At 43.9% G+C, this 16,605-nt stretch overlaps 1 protein-coding gene across 6 annotated transcripts in view; it reads right to left on the bottom strand.

Moving 5' to 3' along the window:
* Positions 1–15,254, bottom strand: part of SOS1 (SOS Ras/Rac guanine nucleotide exchange factor 1) — a 46,669-nt gene extending 31,415 nt beyond the window's left edge. For all 6 annotated transcript variants that reach the window (XR_008429703.1, XR_008429702.1, XR_008429706.1 and 3 more), the window contains exons 1-6: positions 15,168–15,254; positions 6,329–6,454; positions 4,016–4,147; positions 3,299–3,463; positions 1,665–1,874; positions 1,071–1,214 (exon numbers count right to left, since the gene is read on the bottom strand). Coding sequence is in view for 1 of the 6 variants with exons in the window: in XM_053936935.1 (XP_053792910.1) it covers positions 1,071–1,214; positions 1,665–1,874; positions 3,299–3,463; positions 4,016–4,147; positions 6,329–6,454; positions 15,168–15,254 (864 nt within the window). In the remaining 5 variants the exon portion in view is untranslated. The remainder of the gene's footprint in view (positions 1–1,070; positions 1,215–1,664; positions 1,875–3,298; positions 3,464–4,015; positions 4,148–6,328; positions 6,455–15,167) is intronic.
* Positions 15,255–16,605: the final 1,351 nt, after the last annotated feature.

The following is a 16,605-nucleotide window of genomic DNA, read 5'->3' as shown; positions in this document are numbered from 1 at the left end:
GCATCGTGGGCCCCAACTCTTTAATCATCATGGCAACCTTCACTACAAGCCTATCTTGCCTCTCCTGTAGCAGAAAGCCCAAAACCAGAGACAGTACACCAGATTTGGTCCCAAGTTCTACACAGAACTGCCAGCTACACGTTCCCTAATACGATCCAGGAGCTAGTTAGCCTTCACATCCCATCTCCAAGGATCTCCCAGCCCTGGCAAGCAGTGCTGCTCCTCAGCTGAGATATTGCATGGGGTTGTCTGCTCCCAGGTGCAGAATTTCATGTTTGCCTTAACTTTAGGAGGCTCCCATAGGTCCATGTCTCCAGCCTGTCAGGTGCCACAAGCAGCAGCTCTGTCCTCCTGTGTGTTCTCCCACAATTTGGCAGCACCTACCAACCAGATGAGGCAGACCTCCTTCCACAACACCAATACAGACATTAAACAGTATCAAACTGAGGAGTGCTGGCAACCATTGGCCTCCAGGTGACCTTTGTGCTGCTGATAACAATCCTTCAAAAGCCTGACAGCTCAGCCAACTGCCCATGTTCTACAATTTAACCAGCTAGGCTGCACCTCACCCATGCTATGACAGACTGCTGAAGGCCCTGCTTAGTTCAGATAAGAGATAGTAACTGCTCTTCCCTTTGTCCACGGACACAGCCATCACTCTGAAAGCAATCAAGCTGGACAGCTACAGTTTGTCCTTTGGAAATCTGTGCTGGCTTTTGCCAAGGACCATCTAGTCCTTCACATGGCTGGAAGTGAAGTCCAGGAAGATTTGCTGATCTCTGGGACTAAGGAGAGGCTGACCAGCTCCTAGTTTTACAGGAACCCCCTCTTAGTGTTGTTGAGTTTTTTTCACCTCCACTCTCTGAACTTTAAACAGCCACTCTAAAAGCTGAGATTTAGACACTAAAAAGATAAGAGCACTTTAAAAAATGGACAGTCCCTTCATCACAGTGGGGTTGGAAGAAGAGATCTGAAACTGAAGAAAGCCAGATGGAACAGAGATCTAATTGCAAGGATTAAAATATGAATAGCAAAAAAAACCACCAAAACCCACAACAACATTCTCTTACCTCTGCCATATCTTCAAAACAGCTGCCTACTAGTGGGTGAGGACTACCTTCATCTGTCATTTCAACAGTGTCCTCTATATGACCCAGTAACTTCACACTAAGTTCATGGATGTCTGATATACGACTAAATATATTTTCCACATCCTGCAACAAAACAAGACAGAAGTCAAACGTGCAAAGCTACTCTGTTCCAATGTGAAAGTCAAGAACTTCCTTAAATAGAACAAGAGTTTACAATCATTCTATAATATACTTTTTCTGTCAATTATGTAAGATCATAAAATGTATTTTAAAAATAACTAATATATAGAAACATATAAAATGTACATTATTGAAACTTGGCAAAGAACACTGACAGATATTAAAATTACAGGCCTGTAAGTGAACATAAGTAAATGAGAAGGTTTCTTCCACAGTCCTACAAGTGGAACCTGCAAGTTCTCTTTTACTATTTCCTTATCAGAACTCAAGAAAAGTGCTTTTTCTATTACTGATACATTAAACTCAACAAGAGTTAGGTTTGGGAAGTATCCATCTATATTTATAGATATTATAGTAGGTGCCTTTTGTGCTTGTGGTTTGTACAATACTTACATGAGATGAAAACAGTTTGGAGTTGGAGGCATATGGCTCTCTAAAAACTCTGATAATGAGATTCAGTTCCCTTATATATTGTCGAACTTCTGCCATAAATGACTTCACTAGGTCATAATAGGTTTGCTCCCCTGAGGTGGAGGGTTCTTCATCAGATAATGTTAGTGCACTTAAATCTTCTACATCTTGATGGAACATATCCATTAATACCTAGGCAGCAAAGAGAGGGAAATCCACAAAATGAGAACCCCTTTTTGAGACTGACTAGTAAGTTACCAATACAGAAAGCCTATTATTCCCATGAAATCAGACTGATAATCAATAAGATTTATGTATTATCATTCTGCAATCAGGTGAGCATTACAAAACCAACATCCATTGCTATGAATTTGCAAGTCATTATTTGCATGGCAATTTCTGAAGACTCCCAGTCACTTAGACCAATCCAGGCATCTCTCCAAGAATGTGGTCTTAAAATCAATTACAATTTTAAAAGGTGAAGTACACAAAAACAATTAGCATTTAGCTGTGTTCTATTGCTCTGAATCAGCAGTACACAACTTAAGTTTCTGAAGATACTGTCTGAAGTTAAAAGGTGTGTGTATTTTGGCTTTTCAGCTTTAGCTTTACCAGGAACTCACACATGATCATGCTCAGAACCCTGTGATCTACCTAAAATGAAGACTGGCCTGTCCACATGCTACACATGGCCCAGTTTCTGTCCTTAACTGCTGAACTCTCTTGTTAAAATGAGCCCTTGAGGAAGGGCAGCAGCTTCAGAAACCAGTCCTGTTGCTGAACTACACACACAACAGGAACTCTAAACATTCTGACTACCAGAGGTCGCAGTTCATACCCAAGCAAGATTTACCAAACACAAGTAATCAGTAATTTAAAGTTCTCAACAAAAGTGGATCACTGAACACTTCTTCCAAATGTGGTGTGTAAGCCAGGAGTCATTACAATGACTCTCTAAAAGCAGAAAAATGCAGGACATTTTGCATGAAGCCTGACTTCTGAAGGTCTAAGACCAGAAGGTGATTCGTGCTTCAGAGTCATTGACTGTACAAAAGAACTTGGGTTAAAATGAGAATCCTAACTAATTCTGGGGAATGGGACATTACAGCATCACTACTGTAGGAAGTCACATGGAATAATCCAAGTATTCGAGGAGACCACACCATTTCTAACTTTCCTTCACAGATACAGTTCTAGCACACTGCTAGGGGATTCCAGGCTGTATTCACCAGGCCCATGGCTCACCACTAAGGAAAATTGGGCTGAGATGCTAAGGAGATGGGGTTTTGTTTGACCCATTGAAACACTACTTTTTACGTGCAATACAGTCTTAAGTTAATGCTGCTTCACAGTAATTTTTAAAGTATTCACATGTTCCTGACATTAGGCAGGTACAATCAAGAGAAAAAAAGATTTAATCAGCACAAGCAAGAGCTTTATAAGCTCAATGAGCTTCCTGGTAGTTTTGTTCCATTACTGGAACTGTATTTTATGACACTAATTTCTTCTTAGAAGATATACTATTCCATGTACTCACTAAGTAAAAGACATCATCCTCTCAGAATTACCTACAGATTTAGTTGTTTGTTAACTTGACAAACCAGAGCTGGGCTTACCTTATCAGCACACATTGCTACTTTAATATCTTGTTTTGTAATCTCATAATGTCTTATATTCCGCACATAATTCCCAACCAGTTTTAAGATGTCTGCAGAAATGTATTCTAATACTGCTACTATGTAAACAGACACTTGGTGGTCAATTTTGTAGCCTAGAACTTCCTGAAAAGGAAAAAAAAAAAAAAGAAAACAAAAAAGCATTCCACTGTTACTCAGTTGATGAAACAGACAATGTAGATTACAACTCAAACCAGTTAATAAGCTTAAGACCCTGCTCAATAAAGATTCACCACATATCCACAGCCTATTTTAGGAATAGAAACAAAGGAGTGTGTAGGCCTAGAGAAGAAACAGTGACATTGGAGATGCTGCTCTATTAAATGTGGAAGTGCCAAGAGCCAACTGACTGTCCCAAAAACCTCACATAAACATTTAGGGCTATTTCCACGAGATTCTTGAGTGTTTTCTTGGTCATGGAAAATGAAACACAAACTTATACAATGGGTTCTCGGCCTTGCTCGTCCAAGAGAGAATTGAGTGACTTCTAACTCAGAAATAAGTATATTCCATTAACTGGAACACTTAGAACTATGCAACAAACACAAGATATTCTTAACTCTTTTAGTTCACAGTTCAGGCAGCACACAGACATTACATGAAACAAAGGGGTTGACCTCTAACTGTGTTCTGAAAGCAAAATTCATCACTGCTTACCTTTAACAAGGGATGGATTTTTTCTACCGGAAGAGATAACGGATTCCTTCGTTTCCTCTTCTCAATAGCAGACTGGGCATCAGCTATTGCCCACTTATCAATAGGATGGGGGAAGCTTTTTTGAACACGATCCTTAAGACAAGAAAACATGACCAAGGAGTAAATGCATCATCTGAATGATCTCAGCAATACTGTGTTAGCAAACTGCTTTCTATTATTTAACAAAGAAATGGTTGCTAATATTTGTATTTCAACTATAAAAGCTTATAAGATGTGTAAATGTTATCATCTTGATACATGCTGCTCACTACATTCATAAGGATGTTTCAGGGTATTGTTATCAGAGAATTATCTACTGCTCAAAATTTAAGAATTAAGCTGCAGCTGAAGGCACAGTTTGATCCCCTTGTGCCCATGCCTGCTAACTTGGTATTTGAATACATGACTACGTACCTGACACTTTATTCCCTGCACAGGATGGTCACTGAATGAAATAACAAGCTTTCTGTTTTGCCTTTACTGATCAGCACACGGTCCACTCTGAACACATGAGAGCAAACTGCTCTGATGATGACAATGAACATAAGAGGAGAAGAAAATGTCCAACAGCACCCACATATTCTAAACCAGTTTCAGGCTACAGGTGGGCCAGACATGGCCCAGTTTATTTGCTCCTTCCAGCAGTGCCTGAGGACATCTGCACACTCCCATGCATTGAACAACTCTCCTGCTGGAACTCACAAACAGGTCCCTGGAGGTTCTATTTTGTAGCCCTAGTATCCACAGATACCAGAAATTTATTTTCTCACATAACTTCACATTTTATTTTCAGACCAGAGTTCACACTGACTGTTTCAGTTGTGAGTGCTCACTTACGTAAATATGGCTCCTGTTTGAGTAACCATGAAATGAGGAAGACAAAGTCAATGACCACTTACAGAGAGCTGGCACAGGAAAAAGTACACAAACAAAAATTTCTAACAAAAAAAAAGTGACAGAATACTAATCTATAGAGGTAATACACAACTTTTTGAAGTGCAGGCTTTTTTTTTCCCCTCATAACACTTTGGCAAAAGGAAAGCAGGAGTCCTACCAAAAAAAGTCTGATTCACTGTCTAATACCAATTCACACTCCTAGTCTGCTGACTGAACAATGAAGGTGTCCCAGGGGAAAAAGGAATGTGTTTGACCATGTAATTAAAAACAGCATCATTGTGCATGAACACCAAGGGGGTAAATGGTGGTTGCTTGATCATCTCTATTTTTTGCATTTCTCCTGCCTTCACAGCCATAAGACTCAAAATACAACACTTTGTGTCAAGGTTTTTGTCAGTGTTGTTTAAAACAGCATTAAACCACCTTCCCCAAAGCTCTTGTCTCTGGAGCTGCCAGACCAGAATGATGTTGCAAAACAGGTCAGCCATTAAAGGGGACAGTGGAACAACACTGGAGGTGTCAGTGTTCAAAAGGGAAGAGGAAGGATGAAAGTCATCAATCTTGAGCTCTAAGACAGCCACATTTTTAAGGGTTTTTTGTAAGTGAGGTTTTATTTGCCATTAGTCCACTTTCTTCAGAACGTGAGGAAGTCACTTGGACAGGCCCTGGCACCAAGCACTGGAAACCAACAGGCACACAGACTCTGCAGCCTGGCACCAAAATCTTTAAATCATGGTTACGCACCAAGTGCTACCAAGGTACTCATGGTCCTACAAATTTAAGTGATACAGCTTCACTTATTTGTTCCTCAGATGGAAAAAACTCCTCAGCTCAACCTCTCAAACATTAAGCTGCTCTGCTGAGCAGCAGAGGTTGTAGATCTTTGAAGGGGCAGTGGTAAGAGACGAGGTCTCTACAGAGGAAAGAAGTGTTCTAAACTCTTTCTGAAAAAGTGACTGAACTATTTTTGTTTTACTTTCTGGCATAGCAGGGCATATATCAGCCTAAATCACCATGCTGATAAAGCAGCACAGAGCCTCAGACTAAGCAGCTGTAATTTGCATACAATATCAGTGGGGGGAAAAGGGTCTTTTGAAAGGAAACAGTCAGCTAAATATACAAAACTTACACTCACCACCTATTGAAAAATAATACAGCTCACAGATAGTTTTGCTGTGCATGGAACAACAAATTCAATTGATAGGAAAATGAGCTATTAGGGAACTCAGTAGGCTTTATGCAGAAGGCTGTGCTACATAAAGATACATAATTACTGCTTTTTTTTTTTTTTTTGCATTGTGAAATAGTTACTATAGTAGCTTTTATGTAATAGTTCAAATTATTTGCAGTAACATTTGTAATAAGTGTTCTCTATACCTCTACATCCAGAAAACTTCTTGGTTGAGCTTGACACAACATATTTAACAATTGAAGAATTAACTCCTCCACATACTGCAATGCATCTTCAGTAGAGGAAAGCTTAGGATGGACTTGCACCTGAACCTAAAGGAAAGAAGAATTCAAGATTTGAGTTTTGTTCTTCCCCAAACCACATGCTTTACTTGCAGAAAAAAAAAAGATGACAAAACCCAAGGCAAACAGCCCAGAAAAATACAATAATGTAGCTCTGTTAAGGTCCATCAGACCTTAACATGAGTGAAACCCTCGCACCTTACAGAACTATAAATCTCAAATGTTTTATGTACTCAAATCACTATAAATTGTATTTAATGTCAAGAAAATGGTTAATTAATAACTGTGCTTAGCAGTGCAATTAGGAAAACTTTTAAAGCCATTGCATATACTTATCTCTCTCCACTAGCTCTTTAACCACTGGTTTTGCAAGAAGCTTCACCAGTGAGGGTTTTCTCCCTTTCACACAATCCATAACAATGAAATACAGAATATTTTTCACAGAGTACACTACAGAAACAACGATTTCAGTAGCATTTATTATTTCAAATTATTGAATCCATTCTCAGTTGGCACTCATAAGACTTACTTAGAAGTTTGTTTCCATAGTGTTTTTTTTAAATATGTCAGCCTCTACAGTAGGGAAAAAAAAAAAACCACTGCAAAAAAGGCCACAGTGTTGTCCTGGCATTAAGTGGCAGCTGAGAGATTTTGAAAATCTGGTCCCATTATGTTTACCTGTGTGTCATAAGTGTGCAAATTCAACAAGGAACAATCCCCCTTGCTCATTCCATTTTCTTTCCAGACAGTCACGTAACTTCTGAAACCTGAAGTATACTTTTCCTTTGCACTTCTGTTCACAAATGAGCACAGTTTTAACCACCCTAAATTTCAGGTACACAAAGCTCAGTGCTTCAGAGCTTAAACAGACAGTTTAATCTCAGTTCTACACCGATGGCAAATATTATGCCAGAGCAAGCTGACTTTCGCAATGCATCTGTCAAGCCCCAATTTCATCATTTTACTGTTCCCCTGCACACAACTCAAAATGCCTTCAGTTCTCTCAATCACCAACACGAGAGCCTAACAACTCTGAAGCAAAACCCAACAGTCTGCCTCATCCAAATGTTAAACCCATGCCTATATTCAAATAATGCTGCCATAATTGTTTAATTTCACACCTGAGTCTTCATTCCTGTTTGCAGTTATAGCAAGAACTAAATGTTATGAAGTTCAAACACACAACAGCCTCAAACAGAAATCCACCTGCCTGCTAAGGCACTCATTAGTCTGAAAGCTTCATGTCTGGGCATAGTCCTGGTGCTCACTTAACTGCTGCTGAGATTCAAATACGCTGGATCATGCATTTGGCTTCTTGCAGACTGCACACCCTTATTCAGCAGGTCTTAAAAAACACCTCCAGAAGTCACTGCTTTTTAAACTTAAAAGCAGTCTGGCAAAAATAGAACAGAAGAACTACTCTCCATTTGACTAGCTAACACAACTATTTTGATTATGCCAACAGTTTCACTTTTCCTAAGAACTTCACTATGCACAGCTAGAGTGTGTTTGTGGAGCTACACAAATAACAGCATGCCAGGCAGTCCCAAACATTATTTACAATTCAAACACTGACATCTGAAATACTGTACCAGCTTGGAACACCTTAACACCAGAAATTACAGACTTGCCAAAGTGTTCTCTTAAAGAGCAGAGCTGATCTGAGCTGTCTGGATGATGCTGCCTTTAATGTGTGCTTTTTTTAAAGCAGAACTGAACAGATTTGTATCACAGTGTCCCTATATTATACTCCAGCACTCTGTACTTCAAGAAGTGTTAAATTACCAAGCCAATTCAACAAAAATACTCTGTAAAAATACAGAGCATGATGAACTGGAGTGATGAAGAGCAGCTCTATTTTCTCCTTTACTTAGAAAACAAACCAGACTTTAATCACCTCATTACAACTCCTTTGGTCTGTAACACACAGCCTATAAGAATAAGAACAAACAAACAAAAATACCACATCAGGCCATAACCTGAAACATTATCCACAGTCAGCCAAAACAGAGTCAACAATGATAACCTACTCGGAGTTCAGGAGATAAAAGTTTCATTTTCCCTAAGCATTTCTGTCTGGGGACAGTGACAACATCCTTCTCAAAGGCCACTGCCCAGCTCCACTTTAACAGAACATCCACCTTGGCAAAAGAAAACATCATGAGTTGCCACTGGCTTGCCAGCACAGCTTATCTATATTAAGTAGACGGTAAATAACCTTCATTGCTACGTGACACTTAGTATCAGTTAGGGTTCAAAGTCATACAAGTGAACAAAAGAAAACAAGCAGACTAACAAGGAAAAGTACAGCATGCTTTGGTGCACAGTTATCACAGAAATGTGTAATTTCAGGATCTGCACTACTGTAGTACCCAAAGGCACAGACTGAGAATGACAGAGTGTTATTTGAGGGTACTCAGTGCAAGTCCCAAGTCCATTTTTTAAGACATGATGCAAGAGTGGGTAAGATGCAAGATTTAGTAAAAGAAGACAAGAAATGGGAACATCTGTTAGCATAAACCATCACATGATTAGTTTAAAAAAAAAAGAGAAGATCGAATTACCAGGGGCTTTCCATCTTTCTCATAAGTCATCTCAGATTTTAAATTAAAAAGCCTGGGCCACCCTGCCTTATCACCCTTGAAAAGGGGGAGTATGGCTTGAATCCCACCAGATCCTTCAATCCTACTTAGGAAAACACATGATAAAAACAGACTAACAACTTCTGAAGTGTTGTGATGTTTAGACCAGATTCTTATCTAAACATTTAACCTCTCCCTTAAATAATGACAGAACCATTCCCTTCCCTCCTACACACACAATAAAATGTCTATCTTATGATAATTACTAAAAAAGCAGTTTAGAAACTTTTAAAAGAAGCTTCCAATCTTCAAAACACCCCATGAATTCCAAAGGGCAAATACAACCTACATCAGCTACAAATCCCTGCCACCATGGCTGTTTTCACTCAACTCATGTATTCACTTTTTTGAATATCCAATCTTCTCAATCTTTCCTAATTCTTAGAAGAGAAATGGCCAGAGTTTTCTTTATTTAAAGATAAGCAGAGCCAGCATTTCTTGAACAGCTTTTCAGGATATGCTTAAGAACATCAGCAGAGACAAACAGTGCCTGCTTAAAAAAAAATTAAAAAAAAAACACACTTAAAGAAAATTTTACAATATGAACACTTGGCTTCTTTACCCCCTGCCTTTTTTGTCCTCTTCCCTTAAAATCCACAAAAGCAAGGAACTTCGATCAGGAACAGCAAGAGCTTAAAAATTAGGCAGCCATAAATCTAAACTGGCAGAAATAGTCAATGAAATCAACAACAATGAAGTGATTAATGTATAATACATATACAGCTGATCTTTACTTAATAACCCATAGCAGCTTATTTTACATAAAGTCTTCTCAAACCATTTTTTTGCAAACTCTCCATAATAAATTAGAATATAAACATTCCCACAAGCCTCACAGGGAGCAGTAGGAACTTTAAACCAAACCCTGAGAAACGTTTCATTTAAAGGACTGCAGATCTAACAGCTCCAGGTTAGATAAAGGCTTGGTCCCCCAACAGTTCCAACACAACTCCTAAGTTGGTCACAAGATGACCCAAACCCCAGTCTAGAGTGACACTCAACAGCTTATTCTGCACTAGAAAGAGGTGTTTGATAATAGAGGAGGAAGGAAGACACAGTGAATTTAACACTCTGAGTGATACATCCTCAACAACAGTTTTCAGTTACCTCTTCCTCAGTGGCCATGAGAAAAAGCCTAACAGGTTGCTTGTAAGCTGAAAAAACCTGGCTCCAGAGACTTCTTAAAGCAACTTCACCTTACATAAACACCAGCTTTATGCTCCCAAATCATCATTAACAATCACCACAATCAGGCTCACAGGTGTTCTGTTAAGTACAGAACACACCAGGCAAGTCCTGCAGCTTCAGAGAACAATACCAGACCTGAGCCCGTCAGGAGCAGCAGAAGCTCCAGCAGCTTCAGAAAACAGCAAAACAAAAGGAAACAACTCTAAAAGAATTCTAAAGGAAATAATTCTAAAGCTACATAACAAACTGAAGTAAAAATGCAGCATCAACTGCAGGTTACAGATAATCTTTTCATAACTTGGCAAGACTACCCCTGTACTGCAAGAAATCAAATTACAAACCAAAAAACAACTCCTGCTAAAGAACAACTGCACTTCACTGCTGAGCATGGGCTGTGCTGCCAGTCTGCCCTGGTGGCAGCTGAAGGGTTTGTAAAAAAGGGTCTAAAGGGAAAAAAGCATCGTATTTACCACATCATAATGATCATGGAAGGAGTTCTGTAATGAGACAACATGCCAAGCCACCCTCCAAAGCATTATCAGAGAAGATAACACTTTACTGACTGTAAGTAGTTTTCTAAACTGACAATTTTCTAAACCTTTGGAAATGAATTATTAGTAGAAATAATGCATTGTAGAAACTAATTTGGCAACAGAGGAGATCATGCTGGCAAGAATTTTCTTCAATTCAGCGCCTTTGAAAGTCTTCACTAATGCTGTAACTTTCATTTTTACTCAACACATCCTTTCTTTATTTTCCCTCAATGATTAAAAAACCACTGACAAGCTTACCACTAAACACTCCAGGACAAAGTACTTTATGTACACCTTGCATGGATGAGTGTTCTTATAGAGTCAGCACTCCTTAAAAAGCTTTTTCTTCTATTCTTGTACATCTCTGCTAATATTTGGTAACCCTGACCATGTTTTGTTACATTGATCAATTAAAAAATACAGGAAATTAGATCAAATACAAATGTCTTAGATGCACTCTTCAGCAACAATTCACCAAGGATGCAGGACTCGGATTTTTGCTAATGTTTCTGCTGATGTCTCAAAAGGGCACCAGTATTACACTGCTCCACTGAGCAGGTGAAAAAAGTCATGCAGTGAAGACTTCAGCTGTAGGAGGCTCTTAGTTTTATCCTCCACAGCCATCAGAAGAACAGACGACCCAAAGTGACCACAAATTAAGAAAGCTCAACATCTTGTGTGAAGCACTGTTAAGAGTAAGGAGTGCCATTCTGAGTAGCAAGTGGCAACCGGTTTGTCACCAATTTCAAGAGCCAGGTAATTAAAAATCAGGTAGAAATATCTTTGTCAACAGCAGTTTCCTGAGAACTCTTTAGTGACTGAAGCAGCTTTTCCCATGTCTTTTGCTCCACGAGAAGTCCAGATGACACATGGAGTCTCTGGAAGTATGCTGTCAGGAACAGTTTCCTTAACTGAGGAAGCAAATCCCTTCAGCTGCCAAGCCACACCAGTCCAATCATTCTGACCACAACAAATTCCAGCAGTAACCCTGGTTAATTGCTCAACTGATTCAAAACAACTTGAGGTATGCAAAGAGCAGAACATTCTTTTGTTTTTCTCCATCAAAAGGCTTAAGGTATCCATCAGTAAGGATGGCATGCTTCCTACTGCAAAACCAATGGACCAGGGAACAAGTGCATCACACATGTGCAGAGAAACTCTGACTCCATGAACAGGTTGTACCCACATGATGAAGCCATAAGGAATGATGTTCAAGAAAAGCTATCCAAAGGGTTATGACCAGAATAAAGTGTGTAAATTCACTAGCAGAGGAACACCAGTGCTGGAAGAGGCATCACATGGCAGGTGTCACTCCTGAGTCTGTTTTCCAAGGTACATTAAAAGCTGTGTATCTCTGTCTCCAGGTACCCGAGACCTCTGGTGTTTCACATGTCTTGGATCCTTCATCTTCAGCATCTCACCTTCTGTCCATCCTTGCAACTACAATTTCAGACACCTGTTGTTATTCTTTCTTCCTTTTCTTGTACCTCATCACCATGATTATTGCCTTTCGCCTGCAAACAAAGATCCCTGCAACACTCCTCTTTTGCAGCTTCAAAATAACTGTGACCAGGCAGAGAAGAATCTCAGTTGACATCATTTTCTTCCTAATTTGAGTGCACTGGAGTCTATCTTGACAGCATCTGAAGAAGAATCAGAAGAAAAGGGATTACATTATGATCTCAGTGGTACAAGAGCTGCAAATGCAGCTGTTCAAAGCAAATGCAGCTCTACTCTTAAGGTTCACGTCTAATGAAACACAAGGCATGGTCTCCTCTAAGAATTGCCTGATGTGGGAAGAGATTTATTCTTACTCTATACTCTTGGGTTTGCTGCTTGATAAAAAATAGAATCAAAATAATCCACTGGGAGAAAGAAAGCTATCTGCAATGATTCAACAACACCCATTTTTTAAGAAAGTGATCCCGAGGCTGTAGCTTGAGCACTGCATTAGAAGCCAACTCACAGTTACAAAAGGGCAATGGCATTTTAATGATTCAGTCCACGTGTGGCAGCTTTCCCTGAGAGCTGCAAACACTCCATCCTGGTATATGTGCTCTTACAACCTTAACTTAAATGCCACTCTCCTCAATGGACCTATTAATTCAACACAGGTCTCCACAAACTGTTAAGTCTAATTTCCAGCTGCGCAGGAAATCATCACAATTCTCCCTCTACAACCACCTGGCTTCAGGTGGGGTTCAGCTGCTGTCACTACCTGAGAATGAGTGTCAGCTTCTGGTCAGCTAAGGGAGAAGTGAAGGAAAGGTTCTCCTCTAGCTTCCAAACATCTGACTCCTACTGAGACAGCAATGCTCTGGCAATTCAGCAAAGTCACAAGGCACCAGTTTCCCTCCAGGACAGTCCTGCCCTTTGACCCCACTGGGAAATGCTGCCACCCTCTCCACTTTACCCACGTGCTGGCCTGTAGGTGCAGCTCAGGGCTCTGGTGAGCTGCCCCAGGGGTCACTGACTGCAAAGCTGCAGTGCTGCACCTGCCTTGTGAACCACGACAGACAACTGAACCCCTCAAGGCAAGTTCATGGGTTTACCTGCCACCCGTGACAGGTTCACTACTTGAGGGGCCTTTATCAGGGCAAAACACCCTACTCAAAACTATCTGTACCTCTCTCTCGTTAGGAAAATACACAATATGGTCTGTCCATTAATGAAAAAGACAATAAGATAATAATTTAAAATTTTCATCTGCGGTTTAGTTTTGCTGTAACTCAAGTATTTGGCTCCTCAGTAAAGCTGGTGACAATCCAGACAGATTCTTTATTTCCATCTTTACAAGTAAAAAGTAAGCAGCAGCAGCCCGAGAGAAGGTAAGAAACAGCTGGTGATTTCATGAAAAGCTGAGGTCAAAAGAGCAAACACCTGCCAGACAGTTACAAGTTTCAGTGTGAAGCCTTCAGAACTAACTCCACCTGCCTCCTGTCACCCCTCTACGCACAAAGAGAAACAGAGCAGACAAAAGCAAGACAACTATACCTTGTAGGGCCAGCTTGTCATCCTTGGTAGCTTGTCCTCGCTGGCCTTCTCCTCAGATTCCAGAATTCCTTTTCCCGCTGCAGACTTCATCCAGCTCCTTCAGGAATCATCTTTAAAGCAGGGTGACTTCACGAATGGCTTGTCCGCCAGGAGGAAATCTGGCACTTCAGATGTCACAAGTTATCCCAGAGTTTTAATGCTTGCTTGCTTTGAATCCTCACTCTGTGTACTCCAGTTGTCAGCACTGAGACTCCTTCCAAATCTGACAGACATTTGCTGCACCGTGGAATAAACCACCCTCCAAAGGAACAAGCTCTCTGTGGCTGGGACCTCGGGTAGCTCCAGTTTCCAAGCAGGCTTCAGTTGGATGGGTGTCCAAGTGCTCACAAGCACCACAAGTGAGCCGTGCTGAAGTTTCAAGGAAGCAACTATCCAGGGATAAGACATTAACAGCACGTGCTACGGATGAGACAAGCAAAAAGACTTCCAAGAACTGGACAAAGCCACACAATGCTGGAGACCTCAAAGAGCATGCCCGGAGAAGAGAGGCAGTACATTGCAAGGGGAAATTAGGAAGAAATACTGCATGGTACAACTGCAGCGCCTGAGAACCTCTCAACCGGCCCAAGGAAGGAGCCTTTCAGGCAAAAGTTGCAGTTAATCGCTGTAACTAGACAGTAACTCAGAAAGTGTTGCCGTGCAGGACTAAACCACGTGAAGTTCTGCAATCTGAAGCCAGTTCAAGCAACAGTGTCAGAAAACTTGTTTCTTAAGCCTTCTACTTTCTGGGCTCAGGATGGAAGAGGAGCCCTGACCGTTTTTCCTCTCTTCCGAATAAATTCTTTCCATGCCACAGGCACAAGCCTCACCGTCCTGAGGGAGCAAGACTTGCTAGTTTGTCCTGATTAAGCCTTCTCAGCAAAAAGGTATTTAAACTACGAGAAGGTTAACTAAAAGCCATTAGACACGAACACTAATTAACAAAAACTCTCTCAGGAGCTGCTCACAACTCCTGTCCCCAGTCGTGTCAGCAAGGAAGACCAGCAGAAACCCGCAGCAGCGGTCCTATCCCGCCCTGTTCCCAGTCCCGTCAGTAAGGAAGAGACCAGCAGAAACCCGCAGCAGCACCGCTTGCGTCCCTCGGGGCCGAGCGGGGACCGGGCTCGCGTGTCCATCACGGTACGGTTTGTATCTACACGGCTCGCTCTGTCAGAGCATCGCCCCTCACCGAGGCAGCCGCCTGCGCCGCGGGACGGCGCCGACCGACCGACCGACCCCCGGCAGCCCCGGGGCCGCTTCCGGAGCGCGGGGAGCCCCGCGGCCCGCCCGGCCCGATCCCGCGGCCGCCGGGCCCCCCGGGGCGCGGGCAACCCGGCCGCCCCTCACCTTCTTGAGGGCGGGCACCAGCAGCCCCCGCCACTTGGGCGCGTTCTCCTCGCTGAAGAACTCGTAGAGCAGCGGCTGCGCCTGCATGGTGCCGCCGGGGCGGGCCGGGCGGGCCGGGAGCCGCGCGGGAGGGCCGGCGGCGCTCAGCGGGAGCCGCGGCGCTCCCCCGCCGCCGGCGGGGGCGGCAGGCCCGCAGCGGCGGGGGGGGGCGGCGGCGGCTGCCGCATTCCCCGCCGCGCCTCGCGGGGATGGGGCGGGGGGGGGGGGGGGGAGCGGCGGCGGGGGCGGCGGGACGGGGGTCGCGCGCGGGGCCGCGAGGGGCGGGGTCGGAGCGCGAGCGCCGCCGCCGCCTCCCCGGTCCCGTCCTCGCCCGCTCCGTCGGCGGCCGCGGCGCATGCGCGGAGCGGCGGTGCCCCGCGCCCCCCGCGCCTGCGCCCCGCCACGCGCGGCCGCGGCCTTCCCGGAGGAAGTGACGCCGGCGGCGGGGCGGCCGCGAGCGCCCCCGGCCGGCGGGAGGGCGAATGGCCGCTCCCGGGGACCCGGGGGGACGGATCGGGCTGTGTGGGACACGCAGGGATGGATCGGTGTGGGACACGCGGGATGGATCGGGCTGGGACACACAGGGATGGATCGGGCTGTGTGGGACACACGGGATGGATCGGTGTGGGACACACAGGGATGGATCGGGCTGTGTGGGACACACGGGATGGATCGGTGTGGGACACGCAGGGATGGATCGGTGTGGGACACACAGGGATGGATCGGTGTGGGACACGCGGGATGGATCGGGCTGTGTGGGACACGCAGGGATGGATCGGTGTGGGACACACAGGATGGATCGGTGTGGGACACACAGGGATGGATCGGTGTGGGACACACAGGGATGGATCGGGCTGTGTGGGACACACAGGATGGATCGGTGTGGGAAACACGGGATGGATCGGGCTGGGACACACAGGGATGGATCGGGCTGTGTGGGACACACGGGATGGATCGGTGTGGGACACACAGGGATGGATCGGGCTGTGTGGGACACACAGGATGGATCGGTGTGGGACACACGGGATGGATCGGGCTGTGTGGGACACACAGGATGGATCGGTGTGGGACACACGGGATGGATCGGGCTGTGTGGGACACGCGGGATGGATCAGTGTGGGACACACAGGGATGGATCGGGCTGGGACACACAGGGATGGATCGGGCTGTGTGGGACAAGCGGGATGGATCGGTGTGGGACACACAGGGATGGATCGGTGTGGGACACACGGGATGGATCGGGCTGTGTGGGACATGCGGGATGGATTCCGCTGACACAAGAAGTTGGACAAATATTCCAGGAGGCCTTATGTGGATGGACGAGGTCCTGGAGCTCCAGGAGCTCCTGGACAAGCTCAGACACTAAAAGGAGGCCTGTGGAAGGTGGAAGCAGGAGCTG

Source organism: Vidua chalybeata, chromosome 3 (genome assembly GCF_026979565.1).
Source record: "Vidua chalybeata isolate OUT-0048 chromosome 3, bVidCha1 merged haplotype, whole genome shotgun sequence".
Lineage (NCBI taxonomy): Eukaryota > Metazoa > Chordata > Aves > Passeriformes > Viduidae > Vidua > Vidua chalybeata.
The sequence above is the reverse complement of the archived record's forward strand: the minus strand, read 5'-3'. Positions and strand labels throughout refer to the sequence as shown.